The following is a 26,354-nucleotide window of genomic DNA, read 5'->3' as shown; positions in this document are numbered from 1 at the left end:
AACCTCGGATCTTCTAGTTGGCACTAAACACTGGAGCACTGTGCAGTCCTTATTAGACATATGCAAAGCAGAAATTAGTTTTTAAAAAAAAATAAAAAATTGTCAAAAAGATTTGAAAAAAAGCCATTTTTTTTATTAATTTATAGGGAAAAAATCTCAAATCAATTCTTAGAAGTCTTAAATAAAACATGTTCAAAGTGGGGTGTTTTTTTTTTTTGCTTTGGATTTTTGTTGTCAAAGCGATAGCCAAAAGGTTTGCTTATAATCTCATTAGTCTATTCTAGTTAATTTCCTTTGATTCATTTCCTATTCAGAGCATGTCACTTAGCTGCACTTCTTAAAAACCACTACTGTAGAGGCAGTTCACTTTCATTCCGGTGGCAGAACGTGTTCACCTGTATCCCAATGCTGCAGCCTCTGAGAGGGGCACAATGAGTGGATATAAGACTGATTTTGGTTAAGCTCAGCTGTAAATGAACAGCAGTTAGCCTGAAATTAGCTTTTATTGTACTAACTTACGCCCCTGTGTGAGGGGACGAGAGGAGTTAGACTAGTGCTATCTCTACAGCTCATTTTTGAACATCATAAGCCAGGTAGGTTTAGGCAGCGACTCCATCTATTCTGGTTTCTAATGGGAAAATCAAAGGCCCATGTTGCATCTGAAGCCAGAGGGTGGAGGCCGCAAAGTGAACGCTGTGCTCTGGATTTCATGCCTAGTCTGCCTTTCTCTCTCTGCTGCATCAAAGCAGAGCAGCATAGGATTGTGAGTTGTTATCCATTACCTGAGGACTAATTGGCCCTTTAATTCCATATCAGATTTGTGCTCACTAGAGTGGGTTTTGAACCAACAGAGTGGGCACACAATATTAGAGTATCAAAACACTCTGTCCAGGCATGCAATATACACACCTGTTAAAAAGTCACTCATTCCTTGCAGATGGGTAGATAGTACTGCTCACCTCAGCATAGACAAACTGTAAAAAATAAAATAAAATAAACATACTCTGTTGTCTAATATGTTTAATGAATAGGGCTTCAAAATCACAGGAAAAAGCCATAAAAAAGCAACAGCATACTGATCTCACAAAATATGTCACTAACACAGAATGTGCACATGATTACATTTTTACTTAACACTTTTTATCCCTTTAAATAAAATTGGTACTTGTATCCCTTTAATAATATCTGTGAAATTTAATATGATTCATGACTGACTTGTTGTCATTTGTTATGAGAAATACCTGAGCTCTGCATTTGAAAGCACAATTTGAAGACAGGTAAGGTCAGGGTTAAACCTATGTGGTTTACATACTTTATTCACTTCTTACGAAGGTGCACTGACATTGTAACTTATGCTGCATACCTACCGTCATATTATTAGAAAAGCTGGAGTTAATCTATCTAGACATTTGAATTTAAATCATTCCATTATAGAAATTTCGGATTTGTAGGAGTCACCATAAACCACTGTACACCATAAACCCAAACTTTCTGTTACACATTAAGTCAAGCTATTATTACTAATCTTTTCATTACTTTCCAAAAGGCGGGACCATTACAAAACAACATGTAAATTGTAAACTTCTTAAAACAAGTATTTGCTGTACTAATGCCTCTGAGCGGAGACACTTCACAAGTACATGTTTTTACCGGTTTAGGGAGGGGCTTGACGACCAGTGAAAAACAGTTAGCCCAAACCACATCTTTCTTTAGACTCTCGGATGCTGATTGCATGGAGCATTTGCTGATGGAATGGGGGAATAACAGTTTGTCAACGTTTGGTAAGTGCACAAATTTGGTTCCGTTAGCAGCACAATGTTTCTACTTGCTAGGTAAAATCATATGTTCGTCATACTAATTGTTACCGACCCATTCTCTGTCAGCCGCCGAACCGTGGTTGGGCAGCCTCGTGTAGTGCTAGCCCGCCTAGCTTAGCACGGCTCATTGGTGGTAACAGCCAATATATAGTCCAACAAAACTTTGCAGTTGGGAAGAACAGGGCACTTTATTTAACAGCAGCGACTGTCCACACTTACTGCTTGGAGCATACATCAACTTCTCACACTTCTTTTCAATAACTTCTGTCTCATCATGTGCAGCTCGACATATCTCCGTCTCTGCTACCGACACACACCCGCCGCGGGCCCCATTACGTACTCTTTACTCGCACACATACACACACTCTCACACACACACGCCCATCTCTACGTGCCTAAAGGGGCAGGCTTGGCCTGCAACATAATGTTAATGTTAGCTATAATATTTCGCCGCGATATCAACTGCGTCATTTAACCCTACGTTAAAGCTAGTCCATCTTATGTGGGAGTCCCTTATTGTTACTGTTTTGGGACTGAATTGATCAGTAGTTATTAATGCTTGCAGCGAACGTGAGGCTGGCTAACTGCCACAAACAGATAACGGCTAATACTAAGAGGTAGCAATTGGTAAGTTAGCTTTCTGTTGCGTACAGAATAAATAATTTACCACATGCTTGATTTTTTTCGTTACTCCGATAGTGGACATGCAAACCGCGGGATGTTGGTTCTGTAGCATTACAATAATAACTGGCGCTGTTGCCGTGAATTTTGCTTAGTACCATAGTTTAGTTGTGTTCGATCGTTTTTTTCCCCTAACCGTCACATTGGTTTTGGTCGCTACTTCAGGCGTTTAATTTCTTTTGTACAATAAGGTTGTGGTTAAAATCACGTAACATTATAAAGTGCATGGGTTTTGGCGCTGGTTTTCTAAAACCTTTTACTTTTCCTTCTTCATTTTGAAGAAGGTGTCTGTACTTTTCACTTTTTACTTAGGTTGGAATTAAAGTCTAAAACATATTTTCTGTTTTTCAGGTGGCTATACAACATGCTGTAGAGCTGTAAATATTGTGAGTTCAGTTGTGATAAGAGGGGTTACTTGCTGAGACACTACAGACTAAAACATGGAGGCTACAGTAGAACAGTTCCCTTTCCATGTTTGTACCAAGACTGTCCCTGCACATTTAATTCGATCAATTCACTAAACACTCACCTGTCGAGAATCCATAAGGATTGTGCATCCCAACCTCAAGAGCCTGTACAATTTTCATGTCAGCTGTGTGATTTTGTGGCAACCAGCACAGATGATGTGTTTTTCAAACACCTTCGAAGTACACATTTCAAAGTTCATCACAAAGTTATTTGTCCATTTAATGGATGCAATTTTGAAAGCAGTGTGTATTCCACTTTCAATGTCCACATGAGCAGAGAACACAAAGAGCATAACTGGAGGATGTTCAAGCCTGAAATTGTCTCTAGTATTCACGATAATGTAAACATGGGAGACATGTTAAATGATGCAACCATTGAGGATTGTGAGGATGATGATGGGGATCCCAGTGATGACTACAATGATCTAGAGAAACAGCTTGAAGAGAATTTGGCCTTGCTTTTTTTAAAAATGGAAACTATCCTACATATTCTCCAGTGATCAATACAAGAAGTCATTGAACAACTCTGACAGATAAATGCATTGTCCGAACCATTGTTACACAAGTCCGTAAATGACATTTTAAAACGACACATGGTAGATAACAATGCCATGGTTGGCCAGTTGGTGACTGCCATCACAAACACTAATGCCATAGGAAGATTTTGTGGGAAAGGTGGTTCTCTATCAACAAATAAGAGGAGAGAAACATATCAGAATAGAACCTTTCCTGTTGTGCAGCCAGTGGAGTTCATTATTGACAGATTTAAAAAAGACAGTGCTGTATATGGGGCGGCATGGCTCAGTGGGTAGAGTGGCCGTCTTGTAACTGGAAGGCTGCCGGTTCGATCCTCGGCCCGTCGAGTTCATGTCAAGGTGTCCCTGAGCAAGACACCTAACCCCTAATTGCTCCTGATGGGTTGTGGTTAGCACCTTGCATGGCAGCTCCCACCATCAGTGTGTGAATGTGTGTGTGAATGGGTAAATGTGACAAATCATCATGTAAAGCGCTTTGGATAAAAGCGCTATATAAATACAACCATTTATATGTGCCTCTAAATGCAATGCTACAGGTAATGTTAAACAAGACTGATATTATTAACAAGGCTTTGGAAGTACCACAGTCCTGCAAGACCCCACTTTAGCAAAACATTATAGCGTAAAAAAAATGTGTGTGCTGACTGAGTCCCTGTCTCATTTTCATGCTGTTAATGGCTACCCCTCTGATGTATTGCACGATCTTCTTGAAGGTGTTGTGCCTGTAGAATTGTCTCTTTGCTTGTCACACCTGATTTCCAGGAAATGTTTCACATTGGAGGCCCTTAATAATGCAATCAAGACCTTTCCATACAGTTCTTATGATAAGACTGACCAGCCTCAACCCATTACACCAGGCTTTCAGGCAAAAGGGACCATAGGAGGAAATGCCCACGAAAACTGGGCCCTCATAAGGTTGCTTCCCTTACTCATTGGTCACAAGGTGCCAGTGGGTGAGGATACCTGGGAAATACTCCTACTCCTCAAAGACAAAGTTGAACTTGCTTTAGCCACAAACCACACAGTAGAATCAGTCGATATTCTACGATACAAATTGTCAGAACACCGGCAACTTTTACATAGTACTTTCCCACAATACAGGTTGCGCCCAAAGCATCACTTCATTGAACATTACCCTGACCTCATTATGGCTTTTGGTCCTCTTTCCCAAGTCTGGGCAATGCGCTTTGAAGGCAAACACAAATTCTTCAAGAAAGTTATCCGTACTGCCCAAAACTACAAAAACGTAGCGCTGACTATGTCACTCAAGCATCAAAAGTTAATGGCATACTATTTAAATGGAAGTTCATTTTTCAGACCGGCACTTGAGATAAGCAAGGTTACCACATCAGTGATAACATCTTACCCAGAAAATGTTCAGACCATCCTTGGTCAAAAGGTCCCAGGACTAACCACTGTCCTTACTGTATCCACTGCCTTTGCAGATGGAATTCAGTATAGTACCGGCATGATTGCATCTGCACGTTCATGTTCAGCGTTGCCTGATTTTAAACAGATAAAAGAGATTATTGTCATAAACTCAGAGCTAAGCTTTCTTTGCAGCAACATGACCTCATGGTATCATGAGCACCTACGATGTTTTGAGCTTTGTGAAGAAAACAGTTTTAGTGTAGTGGAACTAAAACATTTGAATGACGCTTTTCCCCTTTCGTCATACAGATATTTAGACAGTCAAATTGTAACACTCAGGCGTTACATTGTCTTGAAACAGACAACTTAAGAGTTCTTCTTGCACAGATTATACAAAACCTGATGTGACCTCTTTCTTCTAGATGGCAGCATCTGAGAAAATGACCATGAGCGTTATCTTTAGTGAAGCAGATATACGAAAACTGACACTGGAAACCAGACCCACAACTACTGAAGATTTGAAGAGCATGTTACAAGTCTCCCTTGGATTGCAGTACTCATTTGATCTTCAGTTTCAAGACCCCGAGTTCAATTATGAACTTTGCAATCTAACTGATATCAGTGACCTTCCAGACAAACCCACTTTAAAAATAATTCCCCTGTTAGAACTTTCCCCAATAGAGAGTAGTGCTCCGAGTGAGGACCATCACAGTTCTGCAGATACGGAGAGTCTTTTGGTATCTTCAATGGAACGGCAAGAACCATGGCCTTTTATATTTGGCATCCCAAATTTTTCAGTAGATGTGGAGTATTGCCTTAGACAAGCTGATCTGGAACATCTTCTGGATGGTTCTGTCTTAAAAAAAAAGTCCCTAAAGACATGAAGCATGAAATCCTGGAAAAGATAACTGAACACATGTATGGCTACACAGCTTACCCAACAAGCCAACAATATGAAAGCGTAGCCAAATCCCTAATTAGCAAACACCCTTGTCTTAGGGAGACTGGTTCAGTAAGTGGTTGCTCTGGATGGAAGAACAGCATAACTTGCAAAATGGCCAATTATAGAAGAATGAGAAGCAGATCTGGATGTCAAGATGTTACTGTAAATGATGGCAAACGGGGGCGCCACACCCAAGGTGACTCTGTCAGTAAGCAAATAAACCAAGAAAGGGAGAACTCAACTTTCTGCCCAATTTTCCGGAGGGGTTTGATGAGAGGAGGCTTGAACAGGCACGTACCGAAATGGAGGACAAGATGAAAAAAAAAACGCCAAATGGAAGACTAATAAAACAAAATATGGACCTAACATTTGCCATTTGCCTTAAGGAGGAATGAAGTTGTGGAGACGGCACCACCAATAAGCCTTCAGATGAAGCGCTGGCCTGCACTCTTTACCAATGAGCAGGTATGCATAACTATTCTGTATGGTCATTTGCTCTCCAGTTGTACAACACACTAATTTCTTTACCTTTTTTTTTTTTTTTTTTTTTTTAGATTTGTCTGGAATTCAAAAGGATTGTGGGAAAAGACCTGCAGCAGGAATTTTATTCTGCCCTTGATGATCACACTACCCGTCTTATGGAAATTTTTAAAGCTAAGAGGGGCAACATGGGTGAACATTTGGCACAGCTTTTGCAGCAAATGCAGGTAATACTTTATAATTGGGGCAAAACAAGAAAGCAGAAATTGTCTGTCTGTGTGTCTTTGTCTGCGTGTATTTTCTTTTTCTTTTAATGTATCATCTACTGTATCCATTTTCTGTCTTACAGTCACTGGATCCCACTGAAAAAAGAACAGTCACACTAAGAGGGCTTCCTCACTTACTTGGAGACAATCCCACTGAGTTCTTCAAATGTAGCTTTGTAAGTATACATTTTGTTGGTAATGTGCAACCTTAATAATTTGACATGTATTGTATAATTTGAACAAACCAAAATTGACAAGTAGCCTGTGTTAGGAGCTCCAGTCAATCCATAAATAATCCTAATTGGAGTAAAATAATGCTAGATTACATTTTGACATAATCTAAATGAATTATAATAGCAAACAATTTAAGTTCTGATCTAACCCGAAACAAGATCTAATCCTAATATTACATTATTAGAATAGTAAATATATCTCAGATTTTTACCAAAGTGAAGAATCTGCAGATCAAAGAAAGAAGTTACTTTCTGCAGACAGCTGTAAGACAGCTAGATTTTGTAAAATAAAGATTTTGTTTTTTTCTGCTTTATGACATTGTCAATGTCATAAACCTTTTTCTGTAACAACCTTTTTTTCATTGTGACAAACCAACATGTGTTTTCATATTTTGGACCCCTGATAGTGCATGAGACAGGTAGGGATGAAGGAAAGGCTCTGTAAGTGTTTGTATAGGACAGGAGCATTTTTAGAGTTTTATTTTTATGACATGATCCTATGCAATATCTGTATAACTCATTTATCACTTAATTTATCACTCAATTTAATTTGTTTAAGCTCCCGCAAATAATCCTTAGCCCAATATTTATTTTAAAATGTTTAATGTTAGAAATTTTTAAAATGTTTGACCAAATAGTAGTTATTATCATGTCAGCATAAATTGCATTTCGTAAAATTCCTGTTTTCTTATTCTTAATGGTGGTCTGTTGTAGTTCAGTAATTTTATTCGCTAATGGTTATATTTCTGGCAATCCTGTTTTGTTTATCTTTAGGATGGTGATGAGTCCTTTGGGCAAATGGACATTGGGATCTTGTGAATCCTGAAGGTCTCTCTCCTCGAGCTTCAGATCTTCACCCTGCAAGCCTGAAAATCGTCATTGAGGGTGAAGTTGTTGTGGAAAAGCTGTCAACCCTGCCAGAAGCTGTGTGTCTCTTTTTTGGGCCGACATATGGACTCCACCTAAACTACCCCAAAAAAATCAGAAATACCTTCCAGTTCATTCAACAGGTTTTTTTTTTCCTTTGGGAAGCACTGAGTTGAAGCCGAGACTTCAAACACTGAAAAATCAACTACTTGTATAAAATGGGGCTGGTGCGCTATTTTTTGGTTAGATGGAAAAAGTTTGATGTTTTGATTCTCATTTAGCAGCTAGAAGTTTATTGTTTATGCTGCTCAAGTTCAGTTTGTAGCCACTTTGATGAACACATTACCTTTAAAATACAAACTTAAAACGTGAACAAGCATTGTAATGTCGAGGCCGGTGAAGTTTACAGACTGAAAAACTTTCCTATTCATTACTTGTTTTAAACAATTGTTATTTGTCACAATGATATTTTTTTGTCTGTAATCATTAAGGCTTCCAAATTACAAAAAATGTACAAGGTAGGGATCCTCCTTCTAAATAGGCATTTTACCTGTTTACCTGTTAAAGCCATTCCAGGGTTCCATGTTAGTCTTTCGACCAGAAAAGTGATGTAACTGATTGCTTTTACAAATTTGTCTGTAAATGCTACCTCAGCCATTTCATGTTATGCAAACATGTTCCCCTTTGCACAAGGTTCTAAGATTTTAAATTTCACCTTCCAAATGTTAATTAATTTTGGAAAATGTTTGAAAACCCAATATTGTAAAGGGTAAAATGCAGAATTGTTTTGACATAGCACTTTACTCACATTTATTTTTATACTCATGTATAAAATGTGAAGTGTTATTGGTTACAGATTGAAGACTGCACTTAAATGTTTAAAATGCAATAATAATATTTTTTTTGCAAAAAATTTGCTGAAAAAATAATCTAATTGTCTTTTTATGTAAGGAACAACAGGTAATATACAGACAATTATTGTCTAATGTTGAAAAAGTGATTATAATTTAAATTTAGTAATTCTAACTAATAAACATGGGTAATAAATACTCATAAGCATGAGAAATAAATACTCATAAATACTGATGAACATAAGTAATGATTACTAATATACACGAGTAATGGTTAAGTTAATTACTCTTAAACATTGGTTTTAAGACCTTGAGTTCTTTAGTAATGGATCATCTTGGACGCAAGGCTTGTGTAAACAGAGCTTGGTTTGTTTAGTTTTTGATTTTGTAAAAACTCAACATCCCAGTGTAATCACTTACCACGCGCAGCTTTGGTAATGATTACTAATTTGGGTTTACAGTGTAGACTTTCATGATATACATGGTCTTTGCCAGTGGATTTACACTTATGTAAACTTTTGTTCATGACAGTATATGTTACAGCTTAGCATGACTGCAGTAAAAAAAAAAAAATGCTAGAAAACAAAAAGATGTCCTGGGTATGTTGAACATGCTTCGTAGTACAGGCCCCTGATGAAGATCACTTTACTGAATACACAGCAATTCAATCAATTATTTTATGACGATTATAATTACGACTATATTGGAAATGATATAATGAGAAGATGAATCACTCACTAGAAATTATAAATCAGTAATGAGTCACACATCTGTGATTCACAGAGTTAATAACATTATTGACGTCTTGCGGAATGTGGTCCTACTCTTTCAGAGGTGCTCGGCAAAGTTGGTTGACATTTTTGGGGGCAGAATCATGTTGTCCAGAGGAGGATTTCCGGGTCACGAAGGGATGGCAGCTTAGCGCGTGGCTTCCCGACCAAAAACAAGAAATTGCCCCCAAAAAGCCAAGTAATACCGAGAAATACTAGAGTTACATATTTCTGAGAAAGGGGAGAGGATGGCTCCTATGAGAAAAAGTAAACCAGCGAACTCGGCAACCAAAGAAACAGATGTGCGGTCAGACGAAGAAGTTAATGCTAATGCTAGCTCCACCGCCGCTAACCTGGGAGGAGACGAGGCAGGTGAGCTTGAAATGGAGGTGATGAACAGTACGATACTCAAAGAACTCCGTGAATACAGGCAAGAAATAAAGACAGAGTTTGCAAAGACAAATTCCAGACTGAATGAAGCAGAAAAAAGAATTGAGGGAAACGAGGAAAAGTTACAAGATATTGAAGAAGTTGTGGTGGAAATGCTAAGAGTGCAAGAACAACTTCAGGAGAAATTAACGGATCAAGAATGTAGATCGAGGAGAGAGAACATCAGGATTTACGGAATTCCTGAGCAAAAAGAACAGAGCCCAAAGACAATGATTTCGTTCATAGAGAAACTGCTCAGAGAAAACCTCGCCATCCCTGCTGCTATGGATCTGCAGATACAGAGGGCTCACCGTTCATTCGCCCCACAGCCCCCACCTGGAGCCACACCGAGATCTATAGTTGTTAAATTCCACAGCTCTACAGTGAAAGAAGAAGTTATCCGTTTAGCATGGCTCAAGAAAGGCTTTTCTCTGGATGGCCACAAGATAAGCTTGGATCATGATTATGCTCCTGCCATTCTGCACAAACGTAAAGCATATGCCGAGGCGCGAAGTGTTCTCAAAGAAAATAAAATACGTTTTCAGACTCTTTATCCTGCTCGCCTGAGAGTTCATTATGATGACGGGCAGGTAACTTACGGTACCGTGGAGGAGGCAACAGCGGACACGGCAAGTCGGGGTCTGGCGGTGAAAGTAATCGAGCAGCCAGCGATGTTGCTGGAGAGGATTCCGCGAGGAGCCTGGCAACCTGTGCGGACCAAGTGGACCAACGTGGCGGGGAGGACACAGAACTTCAAGCAAAAACTGCAAGCTTTCAGGTGCACAACAGCGGAGGAGCGGGGTAACTTTTGACTCAGTATAACTATGAACAAAAATAAAAAATAAAAGAGACCATCTTATAGACAAAGAACAATTAAAATTTTGGTCGGAGATAAAGGACAATAAGAGGACACTGAGCTGACTATATGGCTGACGTCATAGTGGAGGGCCCTCAAGCACATCGGAGGCTCAGAGGTTATCCCTCAAATCAGCAACTGGTCAGTAAATGGACCTTAGGGCTGGAAGTCATGGTTGAGACCTGTTCAATGTTCAAGAGGCTTGCCCTCATTTTCTGTTTTAGTTCTAGGTTGTTAATAAGGGAGCGCCTACAAGAAACTCACACTAAAGGTATACATGCAAGGAGAACCGGTTGAAATAGTTTCATTCAATGTAAATGGAGTTTTAAACCCTATTAAGAGGAGTAAAATTATGACAAAATTGAAAAGAGAAAAGGCACAGATAGCCTTCCTCCAAGAAACTCACTTGAGCCAATCTGAGCACACTAAACTAAAAAGGCAGGGCTTTAAGTTTGTATTTTCCTCCTCTTACAAAACAGGGTCTCGGAGAGGAGTAGCAATGCTGATTTCAAACTCTCTTAACTATGAACATATATCAGAATTGCAAGATGAAGAAGGAAGGTTTGTCAAAATTACTGGAAAAATAGAGGGGTTTGAAATAACGCTTATAAATGCTTATATCCCACCTGGAAGTGATTGGACCTTTTACAGATACATCTTTGACCTAATGGTAAACTCACAGGGAGTGGTAATTTGTGGAGGAGATTTTAATATCAGACTAAATCCCAAATTGGATGTATCTGGTTCTTCCAATCAAGAAAATATACAAATTAAAAGAGTAAATTCACTAATGAAAGAACTAGGTATTATTGATGTTTGGAGAGAATTACACCCTAAAAACAGAGACTACACACACTACTCACATTCGCACAGTGTCTATTCAAGAATAGATTATTTCTTTGTCTTCAACAGTGATCGTTTCAGAGTAAAAGACTGTAAAATTAAAACAATTGACCTTTCTGATCATAGCCCCATTTCACTGTCAATCAATCTAGAAAAGAAGGTTAGGAAAGTGTTGTGGAAGTTAAACTCCAATATACTGAATGACTCAAAATTACAACAAAAGTTGAAGGAGGACATCAAAAACTTTCTTGAATGACACAGGTGAAGTAACCCAGATAATACTATGGGACGCATTGAAAGCTATGATGAGAGGGAATATTATATCTATGACTTTACATTTAAAAACATTAAGGGGGCAAAGATTAGCAGATCTCCAAGGAAAATTGAAACAATTACAACAAATGGACAGTAATAAAGATAATTCAAAATTAAAAGAGGAAAAAATGTTTAAAAAAAAAATGTACCTACAGATAAAGAGCTTCAGGATAATGGCACATAGGACAAAGATGAAGCAAAAAGTGGAGATGATGACACAGAGAGAAGGGAACACACATAATAAATACATTAGAGAAACAAAGTTCAAAACAGAACTCTAAAGCCACGTGTCCACTAGATGTGATTTTCCTGCACGGCAACGCACCGCATCTGAAAATCACACAGACGACAACATAGTCACATGACAGTGATCAAGCAACAGTGGCCCACAACTTGGTCAGCTTGACAGTCTGGCAGATGCGTCTGGAAACACACTGAATGTGGCATGCTGGTCCGTTTGCGGTGCGTTTCCACTCGCGATCCGGTGTGTTTACCTGGAGCGGGCAGCAGCTCATTTGCATAAAGTAGACTGGACTTCATTTATGCAAATTTGATGTGGCGTGCGAAAGCGTCGTGAAACTGTCCTCAAACTAGCCATCAGTGACCTAAAATGAGGATAGATTCAGATAGATTCAGCTACTGCACAGCTTATTTCTCACCTCAAATGCTTTCAGAAATACTTTTTGCTGAAGTGTTTTTGAAATAAAAGGGAAGGTTTGAGCCGCTGTGTTTATCCAATATACCTGCTGGACTATCGAGCTAAAAGTGCTGTCACCTGACCACATAGTGGCCCGCTGTTGCTTGAGCACTGTTATGTGACAATGCTGTGGTCCGCTAGTGACCGAGCGCCGCTATTTTCAGATGCAGTGCGTTGTCGTGTGGGAAAATAGCATGTAGTGGAAACACAGCTTAAGAAGCAGTTTGAGGAGTCAGTTGTATATGGCTTTGATAGCAAGCTTTGCACCCCTTCTTGTGATGTTTGCCTCCTTCAGTATCAAAATGTAAAACAAAAACATTACAACTCCAATCTTCCTCTTAAAAATCGTGTCTTTGTCCTGCACAATGTTAAATTTGCACGTTTGATAAAAGCAGAATAATAGTCTGAAGATTTTTTTACCATTTCCAAAAGGCTACAGTGCTTCCAGTAGTGAGTTCAACAATTTGAACTTTGTAGTTAGGGTTACACTCAAAGGTTTAAAATCAAAAAGCTGAATGAATTTAATTTCAATCTGCCTGTTGGATTACAAGATAATTTGTGTGCAAAGTGGACAATTTTCCCCAAAGGTGCATAGTAAGTAAAGACTACTATTGAATATCTAAACAGTTAATTGCCTGGGGAATACGAATGTGCTCAGCAAATTGCATGCCAAGCTGCCAGGTGTTGTGTTCTGACTTAATAAAGGCTCAAGAGTTCACATATAAATTGAGATTCATACTTTGTAGATCCTGGATATTCACTCAATTTTGTAATCTAATGCTAACATTTATGTTTTCTAGAGATATTGTCTTTGAAAAATGTTTTTCAAAGTGGAAATTGTGAACAGAAGTAGTGCTTCGTGATAGGTGGTCACAGACACTGAGATCTATCAACTGGAGACCATTAAAATCCATTGTGATATAAACAGCAATAGTCAATGACTCTGAACTCTCCATTTGAAAAACCCACATTCCAAAGGAAGCAAGCACTGACATTTGAACAAAAGGTTCGCTGGTTGACTTTGACTGAGTCAAGACGCTGCCTATTGTCCAGCAGCATGATTGGGGCTTTTGTGGGAATAATGTCCATCTAAAGTGCTCATTGTTCTTCAGTGTGCCTTTCAAACTGACACTGTGTACCATTAATCACATAGGACAGCAGCAGCTGACATCATCACAGTGATGGGGAAAGCAGAGTTTGAATATACAGAATGGAGAGGAAGAGGGTTGGACATTATACACTACCACTCAAAAGTTTGGACACACCTTCACATTTAATGTTTTTTCTTTATTTTCATGACTATTTACATTCTAGATTTATACTGAAACCATCAAAACTATGAATTGACATACATGGAATTACGGTATGTAGTAAACAAAAAAGTGAAATGAATCAAAACATATTTTATATTTTATATGCTTCAAAAATGCCACTCTTTGCTGTGATTACTGCTTTACACACTTTTGGCATTGTCAGTGAACTTCATGAGGTAGTCTCCTCAAATTGTTTTCACTTCACAGGTGTGCCTCATCAAGGTTAATTTGTAGAATTTCTTGCCTCCTCAATGGGGTTGGGACCATTAACTGTGTTGTGCAGAAGTCAGGTTGGTACACAGTTGACAGTCCTATTTGAAAACTGTTCAAATTCATATTATGGCAAGAACCAATCAGCTAAGTAAAGAGAAACTACAGTCCATCATTATTTTAACTGAAGGTCAGTCCAGAAAATTGCAAAAACTTTGAATGCTTCCCCAAGTGCAGTTGCAAAAACCCATAAAGCGTTACGACGAAACTGGCTCACATGAGAGCCACCACAGGCAAAGAAGACCAAGAGTCACTGCTGCTGAGGAGAAATTTGTCTATGTCACTAGCCTCAGAAATTACAAGTTAACAGCAGCTCAGTTTGGAGCTCAGATAAATATCACACAGAATTCTGGTATCAGACGCATCTCTACATCAACTGTTCTGAGGAGACTGACCAATCAAGCACTTATGGTCAAATAACTGTTAAGAATCCACTAATAAGAAGCAACAAGCAGAAGAAACAAGAAACACAAGGAATGAACATTACACCAGTGGAAATCGGTCCTTGTGACTGGTGAGTTCAAATTTGAGATCTTTGGTTCCACGTGCCGTGTCATTGTAAGATGCAGAAAGGGTTAATGGATGGTCTCTACATGCATAGTTCTCACCGTGACACATGGAGGAGGGGTGATTGTGTGGGGATGTTTTGCTGGGGACACTATTTGGGATTTATTCAAAATGGAAGACACACTGAACCAGCATGGCTACCACAGCATCCTGCAGTGACATGCCATCCTATCTGGTTGCGTTTAGTTGTCTTACCATTTATTTTTCAACAGGACTATGATGCCAAACACACCTCTAGGCTGTGTAAGGACTATTTGACCAAGAATGAGAGTGAGGAGTGCTACGTCAGATGACCTGGCCTCAACAGTCACCTGCTCGAAACAAAATCGATGTGGTCTGGGATGAGATGGAATGCAGAGTGAAGGCTAAACGACCAACAAGTGCTCAGCATGTCTGGGAACTCCTTCAAAACTGTTGGAAAGCCATTTCAGGTGACTGAAAGAGTGTGCAAAGCAGTAATCAAAGCAAAGGGTGGCTCTTTTGAAAGAATCTAATATATAAGCAGGGCTTAAAGTGAGAAAAAATCCTGAGCCTGAACTTCTAAGATCCAATTTATAGTGTCAATAAACGTATTTAAATGTGTTTTAAAACTCACTAAAACACATTATATATGAGATTCTAATAATTCAGAGCAAATATGAGGTCATCTGGTGGAAATAATGCCCATTATGATCCCACTATTTTATTGTTGCTCAAATGTAAAACCTTACTTGGCCAAAACTTAAGGCATTTTAGAAAGTGCCCCAAGTCAGATTTTTTTGTGTTGATGTTTCAATACCACATCACTATAAAATCATGAAAATCAAGTACATGTATTATTAATAACTTAATAATTTTTATCTCTTCAGTAGATTTAACAAGAACTCAAAACAACACCAACCACAACAAAACTGCTACTTTACTATGCTGCTTTCCTTCATAAGGCACAATTTTTACTTACATTATCTCAAGTGTCAGTCTCAAGAGAATATTAAGTGCTTGGAGAATACTGTTTGAAAAATTCATTTCTTTTTTCTTTTTTGCTTTGTTTGTGAATTTTCTGAACATTTTCTTTTTAACATGTTCAAAATGTTGTTTGTTGAAATAAACTGCAAAACACAGACAACAGAATTAGCTTGTTTAATATTCTCTGGAACACTACAAGAGAATAAACTGTCATATGTCACTTGCTATACCAACTTTGTATTTAAGCAGGTAATAAAAGTACTAGTATTAACTCTTAAATGCAATTTTAGTTATTGCCTCACAATATAAGATACCTCTGAATAAGTTGATCATGATGCTGACTCTCTCAAACTCTGTAACTAGCAAAGAAATTCGGGCCTTCCTGATCTGGTTTATCTGGGTCCTGGCGGCAATGGACTGCTCATGCTGAAGAACTTCTACTCTGGCCTTTTCCTCTGGAGTCAGCCCATTTCTCACGAAGATCTGATTAGGAAGCCCTCTGTAGCACATAACCACACATACGCATGTTAGTAACTGCTCATTTGATACACCTCAATAATCTGTGTGATTAGTTTAAATCATTTGATTTTCAATTTGAACTGACACACATTTTGTTTGTTTTTGGTACGGGAAAAAAATGTATTCACTGTATAATTTGTTCAGTTGGCTTTCAATTTAAATGTTTCTATTTTTTATCTATATTTTGGGAAGAAAAAACTGTGAAAAGCAGGCTAAGAACATTCTTATTTAACTATCTATCCATTATTCATTTCACACAACCCATACGTTCGTTCTGTTCTTACTAATAATATTTGCTTATGATTGGAGATTTTTTGTTTGTGGCTAGACATCATTCGGATGCATAAGGTCACAAAATCTGCTGAGAGCTATTTAACTCATTATTACAGACATCCTATATGTCCTCAAATAAAAAAGGTTCATATCACCTAAGCTACATTCAGTTTGTGCATATTTAACTAAACAGATGTTCTGAGTAGAATAATGGTACAAATCCCTATGGCTTGATCTTTGATTTTTTTCCTTTCAAAATAAAATCCAGCTAACTAAATAGTTGTTTCCTTTTTTCCTTTTGCCGTTGTAAAACACATAGAAAATGTTTAAAGATTAAGAAATCAAACAAAATCAACAACTTCTGTTTTTGTTACTTTTTTTAAATTCAATGCCTTAAGCCCGTTTGTTTTTATTTTGTGGCGAAACCATGGGGACTGTGGGGCGTGCACGCGCATCGCCACTGAGGCGTGTATTCCTGCAGTTCTCCATGGCACGCACTTACGCCAATGGGGCGAGTCAACACACCGCGGCTCAGGGATCGCGGCAGCGGCTGCTCTCTTTGTTAATCAGCAGAGACACATCCTCTCTCCTCTGTCACACAAAGTCTGAGCAAACTTTAGTATCTGCATCTTTGGGCTAAACACAAGCTCTAACGCTATTGACCAGTGATCAGCTGCTCGGTTCTTCACCGCCCCACTCACAGATTGGAGCTCCGTGCGCTCTGGAGAGACCAGGCAGCCACAGGGCTGGGACACATGTGGAATGGGTATGGGAGACGCCAGCGTGTCGTCATTTGCTATGGTCACGTGGTACAAGACTGCTACTGGTTGGCAAGAACCGGCAGTAACATAACGGCTTGCTACGAGAACGGTATCGGGTTTGAAACAAATACGTAAAGTTATCGCTTTTCATGAATGAAATTGCACATGTATTTACCACAATGGTAATAGCGTGTGTAGTTGTTGGTTGTACGAAGCGTTTTGAGAAGGGATCAGGCTTGAAATTTCACCGAATACTGATTTCAGGAGAGAGAAGACGGCGGTGGCTTCAGCCATCAACAGGAAAAATTGTACCCCAGTAAGCAGCAGAGATCGTGTTTGTGGCTCCCACTTTTCTTCAGGTAAACTATTCAACAGTTTAGCATGTTTAGTATGTCCAACTTTGAGCTTATTTACGAAAAGATATTGATTTAGTGTCGCATCCTTCGTGTGAAGCGATCTCTACACTTTCGGTTTGGCTCAGTGTTGTCATGTATTACCGATCGCTTTTTAGGCAATGAAAATATACTAAAGTCGAATGAAGTATATTCAATAACATCTCCTTAAGCCAGCAGCCTCCTATTTGTAACCACATTTGTTTCTGTATGCGTCTAGCGATCGTTTTTTAGAATTGTCATATTTTCGATCACCAATGCTGTGGGTCTGTTACTGTTACATAGAAGCCATACTGCAGACAAAAAATACAGCAACTTCTTGACGTTTCTTTGACATCTTGTTGAAGATTAACAGAAGATATATTATTTTTAATTCATAATTATATATTTTTGGGTGGGTGAACTGCCCAGCGGTGTCAATCAAGTAAAAATAAATGTCGGTGAAGGAAATGTCCGGCCACAATGAAGGATCGTCAACCCGCCCAGTCTTCAAATTGTAGGGATCTGGCAAGGTTTCACTGTTTCCCTGATATCTCAGCTTACTCACGTATATTTGTCGGGCCTCAGGTGATAAGGATTGAGCATAATCGGACAATTTCACGGAAGGATAGTTCGCATCAGCCATTGTTCCTCTGCTTCCTCTTGCCAACCAGCGCGGTAATCACGTGACTTCGTGACGTCACTGTTTGTAAACACTGGCGTCTCCCATACAGTCCAAGCAGAAATAAAATAAATAATATGCAATATATATCAATGTGTTTCCAGTAATTCCCTTTAAACATAATTACAAAAACACCAACAAATATTGCAAATTTGGATTTTGTTTGTGGGATACTGTTATTTCTTATCAGTGGCTCAGCAGCACTGACGATGCCGAAGCAAGAGGGCGCAGCATATCGTGCGCCCAACACTCGATGCGCACTCGCAGTTAGAAAACTGTAATTGGATAAAAGTTCTGTCAGAAAGTCGCATGCCTGGACAGAAGGTGTATATTTTTAATGTAGGATTTGGAGTTTGATTGATTAAAGCGGAGCAACTGAATGCACAATGACGCACATGCTTGGAGCCTTCGGGACGGAGATGGATGAAATTTTATAAACGGTACACTTCCATGCGCCAGAAATCCGGCGCGGTGCCGGAAAACTTTAAACCCTGTATAAGACATGTTTTGACATATGTCACATTTTTTTGTTCATTCATAGCTTTGATGCCTTCAGTGAGAATCTACAATGTAAATAGTTATCAAATTAAAGAAAAAAAACATTAAATGCGAAGGTGTCCAAATTTTTGACTGGTAGTGTATATACAGGTACATGTATCCTATATGAGTGTGGGAATGTATGGGACATGTGTATGGCAAACATAAATGTTAAGGCCTGGTGTATGGTATTCTTCTGGGCTACAGAGCTCCATTTTCTCTAAAAACTATTCAAGATATGCAAGATGTCATCCGCTGCACTGGATGACATCTTCCCTCATTGGTATAAACACACATACTACTTTCATTTGACATAGTGTCACACACACTGTTCTGCTGCTCCAAATTCTCACTAGAGCCCTTAATATGGTTTAATCTGCAGCTGCAACTAGTCCTCAACAAATCCACTTTGCCTGCTGTTTGAAAAATGTATACTAAAAACCACTGTGACAATCAAGAAGTTTTATTTGATTGTAGATTTGATAATTATTCATGTAGCATATCATGGGCGTAACCACCATCTCAGAAGTGAGGGGGACAAATTTTTCAGAGCGATTTATCATTCTCTTACATTTAATTGCACCATCCTTAGAGGCTAAAGAACCACATAATCCCTAACAGCCACAGTACAATACCAGGGGACCAACTATAGTTATAGGCTAGTTCTTTAAACTATAAAGTATAAAAGTTTAAACTATAAAATCTAAAGTTTTAGTGGCCAAACTCTAGTTGAGTTGACAACAATGTCCCTTGAACATCTACTGGACGAGTAGCCAAAGGTGCCAAACACTGAACATGAAATGATCAGTACTGCCTGGTTTCTCCCTGCAATAGATATCTTATTCTCAGGAAGTTATAATCTCTCCTTACCTGTAAAGACCCTACATCATTGTCCCTGCTGCTGGCCTCTGATCCATCTCCTCCCTGACTCTGCTCTTTCTGTTATGGCAATAAACATATAAAAAAAAATGTGGTAAGAAAAATTCTGAAATAGCATTAGGAAGAGTAAAAATTGCAGTAGAATTTAACCTCAAAATTACTTTAACCCATAGATATATGTTTTTTTCTCAGCCACATATATATTTTTTCACCTCTGCAGACCCTGCATGGTCAACATTACTGCTGGCCGCCGCCTCTGTTCCATCTCCTGCCTGACTCTGCTCTTTCTGTTATGGAAATAATCATTAAAAAATCTGAAAATCAAAATTCTGAGATAGAATTAGAAAGAGAAGCAGTAAAAAATAGTTGTAAATTTAACCACTTTTATACCATAGATAGCCTATTCTTTTTTCTCCTCCCTGACTCTCCTCTTTTGGGACCAAAAGACTTAAATACATGGAGAGCAATTGTGAGCACATCTTCTGCCCAGAAATGAAAGACGACTGAGTTTATTCCAAGAATAAACTAATTAGCAAGTAATGTAACAGAGGCAACAACATTTAAATTATTAACTAGCTTAACATATTGATATATTGCCATGTTTTACCTTATCATCATTTAGCTAACAAGTCTAACATTGTTTGCATCCAACAAGGTCTCACAACTTACACAGTTTGTTTGGAAAAAACTGTGTAAAGTTTTTTGCTTCTTGCTGGCTCTGGCTGGTTTGCTAAACATTACTCCAGATGCACGTTCAGCACTGCTCAGCACAGCAGCACGTCTCCTGTGGAACACCTGCGTTAGCATGCGCTCATGGTGCATTCAAAGACGGCTCGGGAAAACACGTTACTGAATGCTAATAACGGATTTAGCTGTTGTAACGGCTGAAAAAAGTGCGGGGGACAGAGGGGACAGATGTGGAAAGTGCGGAGGACATGTCCCACGCGTACCCCGCGTCCGTTACGTCCATGCAGCATACTGACAACCTGAGTGACTTGCATCCTTCTTAAAGGCATTATGGAGGATGTTTTTTTTTTGTTTAATTTGTCTGATTCACATAAAATGAATATACTGACCTTTAGTGGACTTGTATGTATGGTTTCTAAAAATAATAATAATAAAAAAATAACTGTGGACATGGCAGGACCTGAAAAACATCAGCCAATCATTGCGCTCGGACCGAGGCGTTTGGTTTGCTCCCTTTCCTGTCAATCAAAAATCTTCCAGCTCAGGCCTAGTTACGTAGATTACGTACCCCTTGGACTTACGTGTTTTGTGTATGTGTTGCTTTGGTATAGCTTCATAGTTAGCTGGCGACTTGTTTTGCTCATCTTTTTTTACGTGATGGCAGATGAAGATCCAGGGGGACCCAGCCGTAAAAGAAAGGCATTTTTTGAGGTCAGAGAAAATAAAAGACAACTGGATCGCGAGAATGCAAAAACAAAAGTGATTATTGGCGAGTCATTTGGGCGATGGCGTCAGCTCAAGCAACAAATGGACCTAAAGACAGATGCCTTGTTGCTAAATTCCTTCTGGACAGGTAAAATGTATTATTGTATTATACTGCGGCTGTAGGCAACTTCACGAGTCCTACGCAAGTTTATGGAGGGGGGTGTTTCTTCGTAAATGTTATGAGGGGGGAGGTTAGAGGTGGGTGAGGGAGAGGTTGTATGTGCGCATGCGCATGCTACGTTTAAAGTCGTAGGAAATAAAATCTCCTCTAATGCCTTTAATTCATGGTTCGCTCATTTGTTTTTGCGTTTCAAAATAAAATGAGAAAAAACAAATAATCGGTTTGTTATTTTGTTTATTCGTTTAAAAATGAAATTCGAAAAACGAAAAGTAGAGAAAGAAAAAAAACGCTGCATTTTTACCAATTTTAAGGTTTAAACAAACAAAAAAAAAGCCTTTTCCCATTTGGAAGCTACTGGCAGAACCGGAAGTCAAAGTGAGAAGTCACGACTTGGCTTCACTTCTCTGTCTCAAACTCCGCACCACATACTGTGAAAACAAGACATGTTTGTCTTATTTAGAGGGAGTAGACGCATCACTCTGAGAACTCATGATCTCAGTATGAACAAAATCGCTTTAATGGTCCAAGTAAGCATTTTTAAGTATTAAAATGTAAAGAACTCCGGTGATTCCAACCTGGTCCAGTTTAACTGAGGATCTGGTTAACTGGTGATAGTTTCCGTCTCCAGATGTTTCATTGTAGGTTTGTCCCGACCAGACCTGGTTATGTGTCAAATAAAGACACTAGACAAAGAAAACTTACCCGAAAAACGACGGCATCATGACTTAATAAAGTCTATATCCATGTAAATATCACCTACAGACGGTCTCTAATTTTATTTCTGGAAAACATGTATTTTCATGAACGGTGAAAGGAATTTCACCGTTCATAAAAATACATGTTTTTTATTTTGCCATGGATATTGACTTTATTCAGCAGTGATGCCTACTTTTGTCAGCGAGCTCTTCTTTATCTAGTATCTTAATTTCACACAGTTAGGTCTGGTCTGGGCTACACAGTGGCGTAGTGTTTAGCACTTTCGCCTTGCAGCAAGAAGATCCCCGGTTCAAATCCCAGGGTGGGCCTGGAAACTTTCTGCATGGAGTTGGCATGTTCTTCCTGTGCATGTGTGGGTTTTCTCTGGGCACTCCGGCTTCCTCCCACATTCCAAAAATATGCTGAGGTTAATTGGTTACTGTAAATTGCCTGTAGGTGTGAATGTGAGTGTGATTGTTTGTCTGTATATGTAGCCCTGCGACAGACTGGCGACCTGTCCAGGGTGTCCCCTGCCTTCGCCTGAGTCGGCTGGGACAGGCTCCAGCACCCCCCGCGACCCTAGTGAGGATAAAGCGGTATATAGAGAATGGATGGATGGATAGGTCTGGTCTGGTCAAATCTGCTACGAAACATCTGGAGACAAAAACTACCAGTTAACCTCATCACCAGTTAAACTGGAACACCAGCACCAATAGATGACAAATATCCCGTCATAAATTTTCGTCCATACGTCGGACCTGTCTGTAAAACACACAAAAGTGAAACATAACATTCTACAGTTAATAAAGTATGGCACTGAAAATAACATGTGGTTAATAGAACAAACAGCTCTGTCCAAATCAGCATTAGACACATGATTGCGTCTTCTTAAATTGTTCTCAATGCAGAACCTCCTGACTCTCATTATGGACTATAATATTATAGAATAGAATAGAATAGAATAGAATAGAATAGAATAGAATAGAATAGAATAGAAACTCTATAGTATAGAGCAATGTGGAGCTCCATGATTTCTGCGTGAGTTTTGTCACTCTCAAAGAGAATGAAATTGGAAAAGTGCTCCAGTACAGCCATTCCAGATGTGTACATGATCCAGGCCAGCTCTGAACTGTTCTTAATCAGCGACTTCCGGTGTTGCAACAAATTAAAATAACAGCCATATTTTTTATTTTGGGTTAAAAAGCAAGAGCAAAAATCCAACACTGTGGTTTTTCCATTAGTTAAATAATACATTTCTACATTGAGGTTTTAAAAACTGAAGAACAAAATTTTATTTTGAAATGGAAAAACGAATGAGCAAACCATACATGGATTCTACTTGTACTGATTGGGACTACAAAAACAGAAAACATCAAACAAAAATTCAAAACAACAATAGTTAATTAGTAATACATTTTCCACTGTGATTTGTGTGCATGTTAGAGGTTTAAAAAAATTTGGTGCAGTCACTGCATCTTTGCCCTGCTGTCCGCTGCCTAGCTACATATGTTTTGCTGGGAGAACAATGAGTATTTTAGATGGACTTTGTTCCACCAAAGGTCTCATCATGTTGCATTACAAAAGGCAAGGTTTGTTCAAACATCAGTGCTTGTTTTTTTTGGAATGTGGATTTTTTTTTTAAATGGAGAGTTCAGAAACATGGACTGTGTTGCAAGTGGATTTAATTCTGATCCTCATAATACATATGAGATTGAGAAATGTTGATAAGCATATGGAAGGATTGCTGTGTATATCACAGTGGATTTTAACGGTCTCCAGCTGATAGATCTCAGTGTCTGTGACCACTTCACCTGCCCTGTAGCACTATTTATGTTTACGATTTCTTGTCTGAGAAATGTTTGTCCTTGATAATATCTCTCGAAAACATAAATGTTAGCACTACGTTGAACATTTGAGTGATTATTCGGGATCTAAGATTAATTTTGGTGAATCTTCCAGTTTTGCTATTTCAGGCTCCTGATCTGGAAAAGTTGCACAAATAGTTGGTCTGTATTAACCCGAGATCATTTTGCAAATTGAGCATGATGATTGACCTCTACTTTCTACTGTACCTGCACTGCTGTTTGTTATTGGTAAAAACAGATTCTAGGGTATGCATTGTGGAAGTATTCTGTGGTGTTGAGAATTAACATTTAAAAGAGAATAAAAGAAAAGATAGAGGGCTGTCTTTGCAGCTGGAATAAACAGACTTCTCTCTGAACCTACTATAAGCACGCTTCATGTTTTAGCCACAGAATCTTCTATGAAATGAGCCAGTCTACTAGGGAAATAAATTTCATCTGTAATGCATAATGCCTGCTTGTATCTTCAAAATGAAATTGAATGCTCCATCCATGAGTCACTGATTCCAAGTGAGACACATTACTAATCCATACAGAAACAGCTGTCTTTACTTGGCAACATCTGTGATTTCCCCGGGCGGAGCTAACTTGCTTCACATCTCACACGCCTGATTCACAACTCATCCTGGCAACAGAGACATAAACATGTGGCATGCAGTCAGAAAGACTTTCCTCATTTTGAATTTGGCACAAAAATGTCTGATTTGATGCTGCAGACTTAAACTGCGAGATTTTCCACAGTATTTCACAGTCATTTGAACAGCTGCGGTACTTTACAGGGTATTTATTCTCGTGACTGAGGGCTGCTCATACTCATTGAGGATTTATTCTGACTTTTTTCAAAAAAGGGTGGGAGGGATTAGCGGGCCGTTTCCATTCCTACATTCCCTACTACGCGCCGGTGCTGGAGCTCAGCTTGTGTGTGTGTGTGTGTGTGTGTGTGTGTGTGTACTTGTTTCTGCTATACAGGTGGGGACTTTGACCTGACTATTTGCTATAAAGGTGGGGACTTGTCTTACGGTGGGGACCTAAAATGAGGTCCCCACGGGTGGCAACACCGTTTTCTTGGCCATATTGTTGTTAATAAAAAATGTAAAAGTGCAAAAACGTTTGTTTAGGGTTAGGCATTGATTTGGTGATGGTTAAGGTTAGGGTTAGGGTATGGGTTAGGAGTTAGATATGAATGGGAGTCAATGGTAAGTCCCCACCGGTATAGAAAAACAAACATGTATGTGTGTGTGTGTGTGTGTGTGTGTGTGTGTGTGTGTGTGCGTGTGTGTTTGTAATGTACAAACATTATTCATGATTAACAGGTACCTTTCATGTCAGAGAGTGACAGCAAGCAGAGGTGTAAGGGAATGCAGTAAAGGATGCTCAAGGAGTCAGACGTGGTGCTGCTTTCCTCTGACATATTGGCGAGTCACTTTTTGGTGGTCGTGGCTTGACGACATGGTGAGCTTGGTATGTCAGAAGAGGACACACACTATTAGTAAAGTATTTCCCATCCTCTCCTCTCCTCTGGCTCTGTTAAACTCTGCATTTTTGCTGACTGTAAGAAATCTGGAAAGGCAAACACATTCAATTACCTCCACAGCATTTTGTGTGTGTGTGCGTGCGCTTGTGTGTGTGCATTTGTGTGTGTGTGTGTGTGTGTGTGTGTGTGTGTGTGTGTGTGTGTGTGTGTGTGTGTGTGTGTGTGTGTGTCTTGGTGGAGGGGGTGGGGGCAGTGGCTTTACTGCCTGAGCCATTAACTTGAGACTTAGAGCCAAATAGTATTTTAAATTTTAGCTGACTCAAAGATATAAACTGGGGTTTTATTGGGGAATGTGCAACTACAGGAGACATTTAGCAGCAATACTGCATTCAGCTGTATTCAATGTGCATTACTCTAAAAGTAATATTACAAATTACAGTCTAGGTCTGGGAGAAGTAATTCATTGCACCATTACACTGCTGCTTTACTGTTATACACAAAAACTGGTTAGTGCTCTTCTTCATATCATCATTTGGAATAAGTAAAATCAGTAAAAATGTCTCCTGAATTAATTCCGTTATTTGCTGTCTTTGTCTTTTGTATGTGTCAAATGCTCATGTTGATAACATGATGTCAGTGCAGTATCCGATGCAACACATTCAGCCACCTTTAGCTAAATGATGCAAAGTTGTCCAACATCCCTTTTTTCAGTTTTTCAGATGTTTTGTCTCTGAACTGCTTTTCTTGTTAGGCCTGAGTTGAAGGTGCAGTTGTTGCACACACTTCCGACAGTCACATGATATAATAAATAATAAAATCTATCAGAGTTGAGGAAGTTGGACTGTTTTATGTGACATAGAGAATCTGCATCCAGAGAGAAGCAGACAAGATTTTGATTTGGAGGATCCATACAGCTGGGAGGGAAGAGTACTTGTGCTTTCCTAAACTCAGCGAAAGGGTGGATCAAAGATCTTCTCCTTACACCAGAGAAGTTGGAACAGTTTAGGATTAAGTTACTGTCTCAAATTAAACAACTTAACCAAATATCATTAAGTGAAGCATGAAAGGCAAAAGATTTAGTTAGAACCTGATTTTTAAATGAAGAGTATTGCTTGTTTTTCAGCTTCTCTCAGAACCTCAGGAATCAGTTACAAGATCTGGGAGATAAGAAACAGGTAGCACTTTATAATAACTATACACTATTAAGCAT

The 26,354-nt window shown here is 39.0% G+C and overlaps 1 protein-coding gene across 2 annotated transcripts in view; it reads right to left on the bottom strand.

Annotated features, from left to right (window-relative positions):
- Nucleotides 1–26,354, bottom strand: part of nxph1 (neurexophilin 1) — a 118,607-nt gene that overhangs the window by 59,482 nt on the left and 32,771 nt on the right. The window contains exon 2 of one of the 2 annotated variants that reach the window (XM_051955134.1): nt 19,531–19,599. The exons of the other annotated variant lie outside the window; for it this stretch is intronic. Coding sequence (XP_051811094.1) covers nt 19,531–19,599 — 69 coding nt within the window. The remainder of the gene's footprint in view (nt 1–19,530; nt 19,600–26,354) is intronic. 2 annotated transcript variants of the gene reach the window in all.

Source organism: Acanthochromis polyacanthus, chromosome 11, assembly GCF_021347895.1.
Source record: "Acanthochromis polyacanthus isolate Apoly-LR-REF ecotype Palm Island chromosome 11, KAUST_Apoly_ChrSc, whole genome shotgun sequence".
NCBI classification, from domain to species: Eukaryota; Metazoa; Chordata; class Actinopteri; family Pomacentridae; genus Acanthochromis; species Acanthochromis polyacanthus.
The sequence above is the reverse complement of the archived record's forward strand: the minus strand, read 5'-3'. Positions and strand labels throughout refer to the sequence as shown.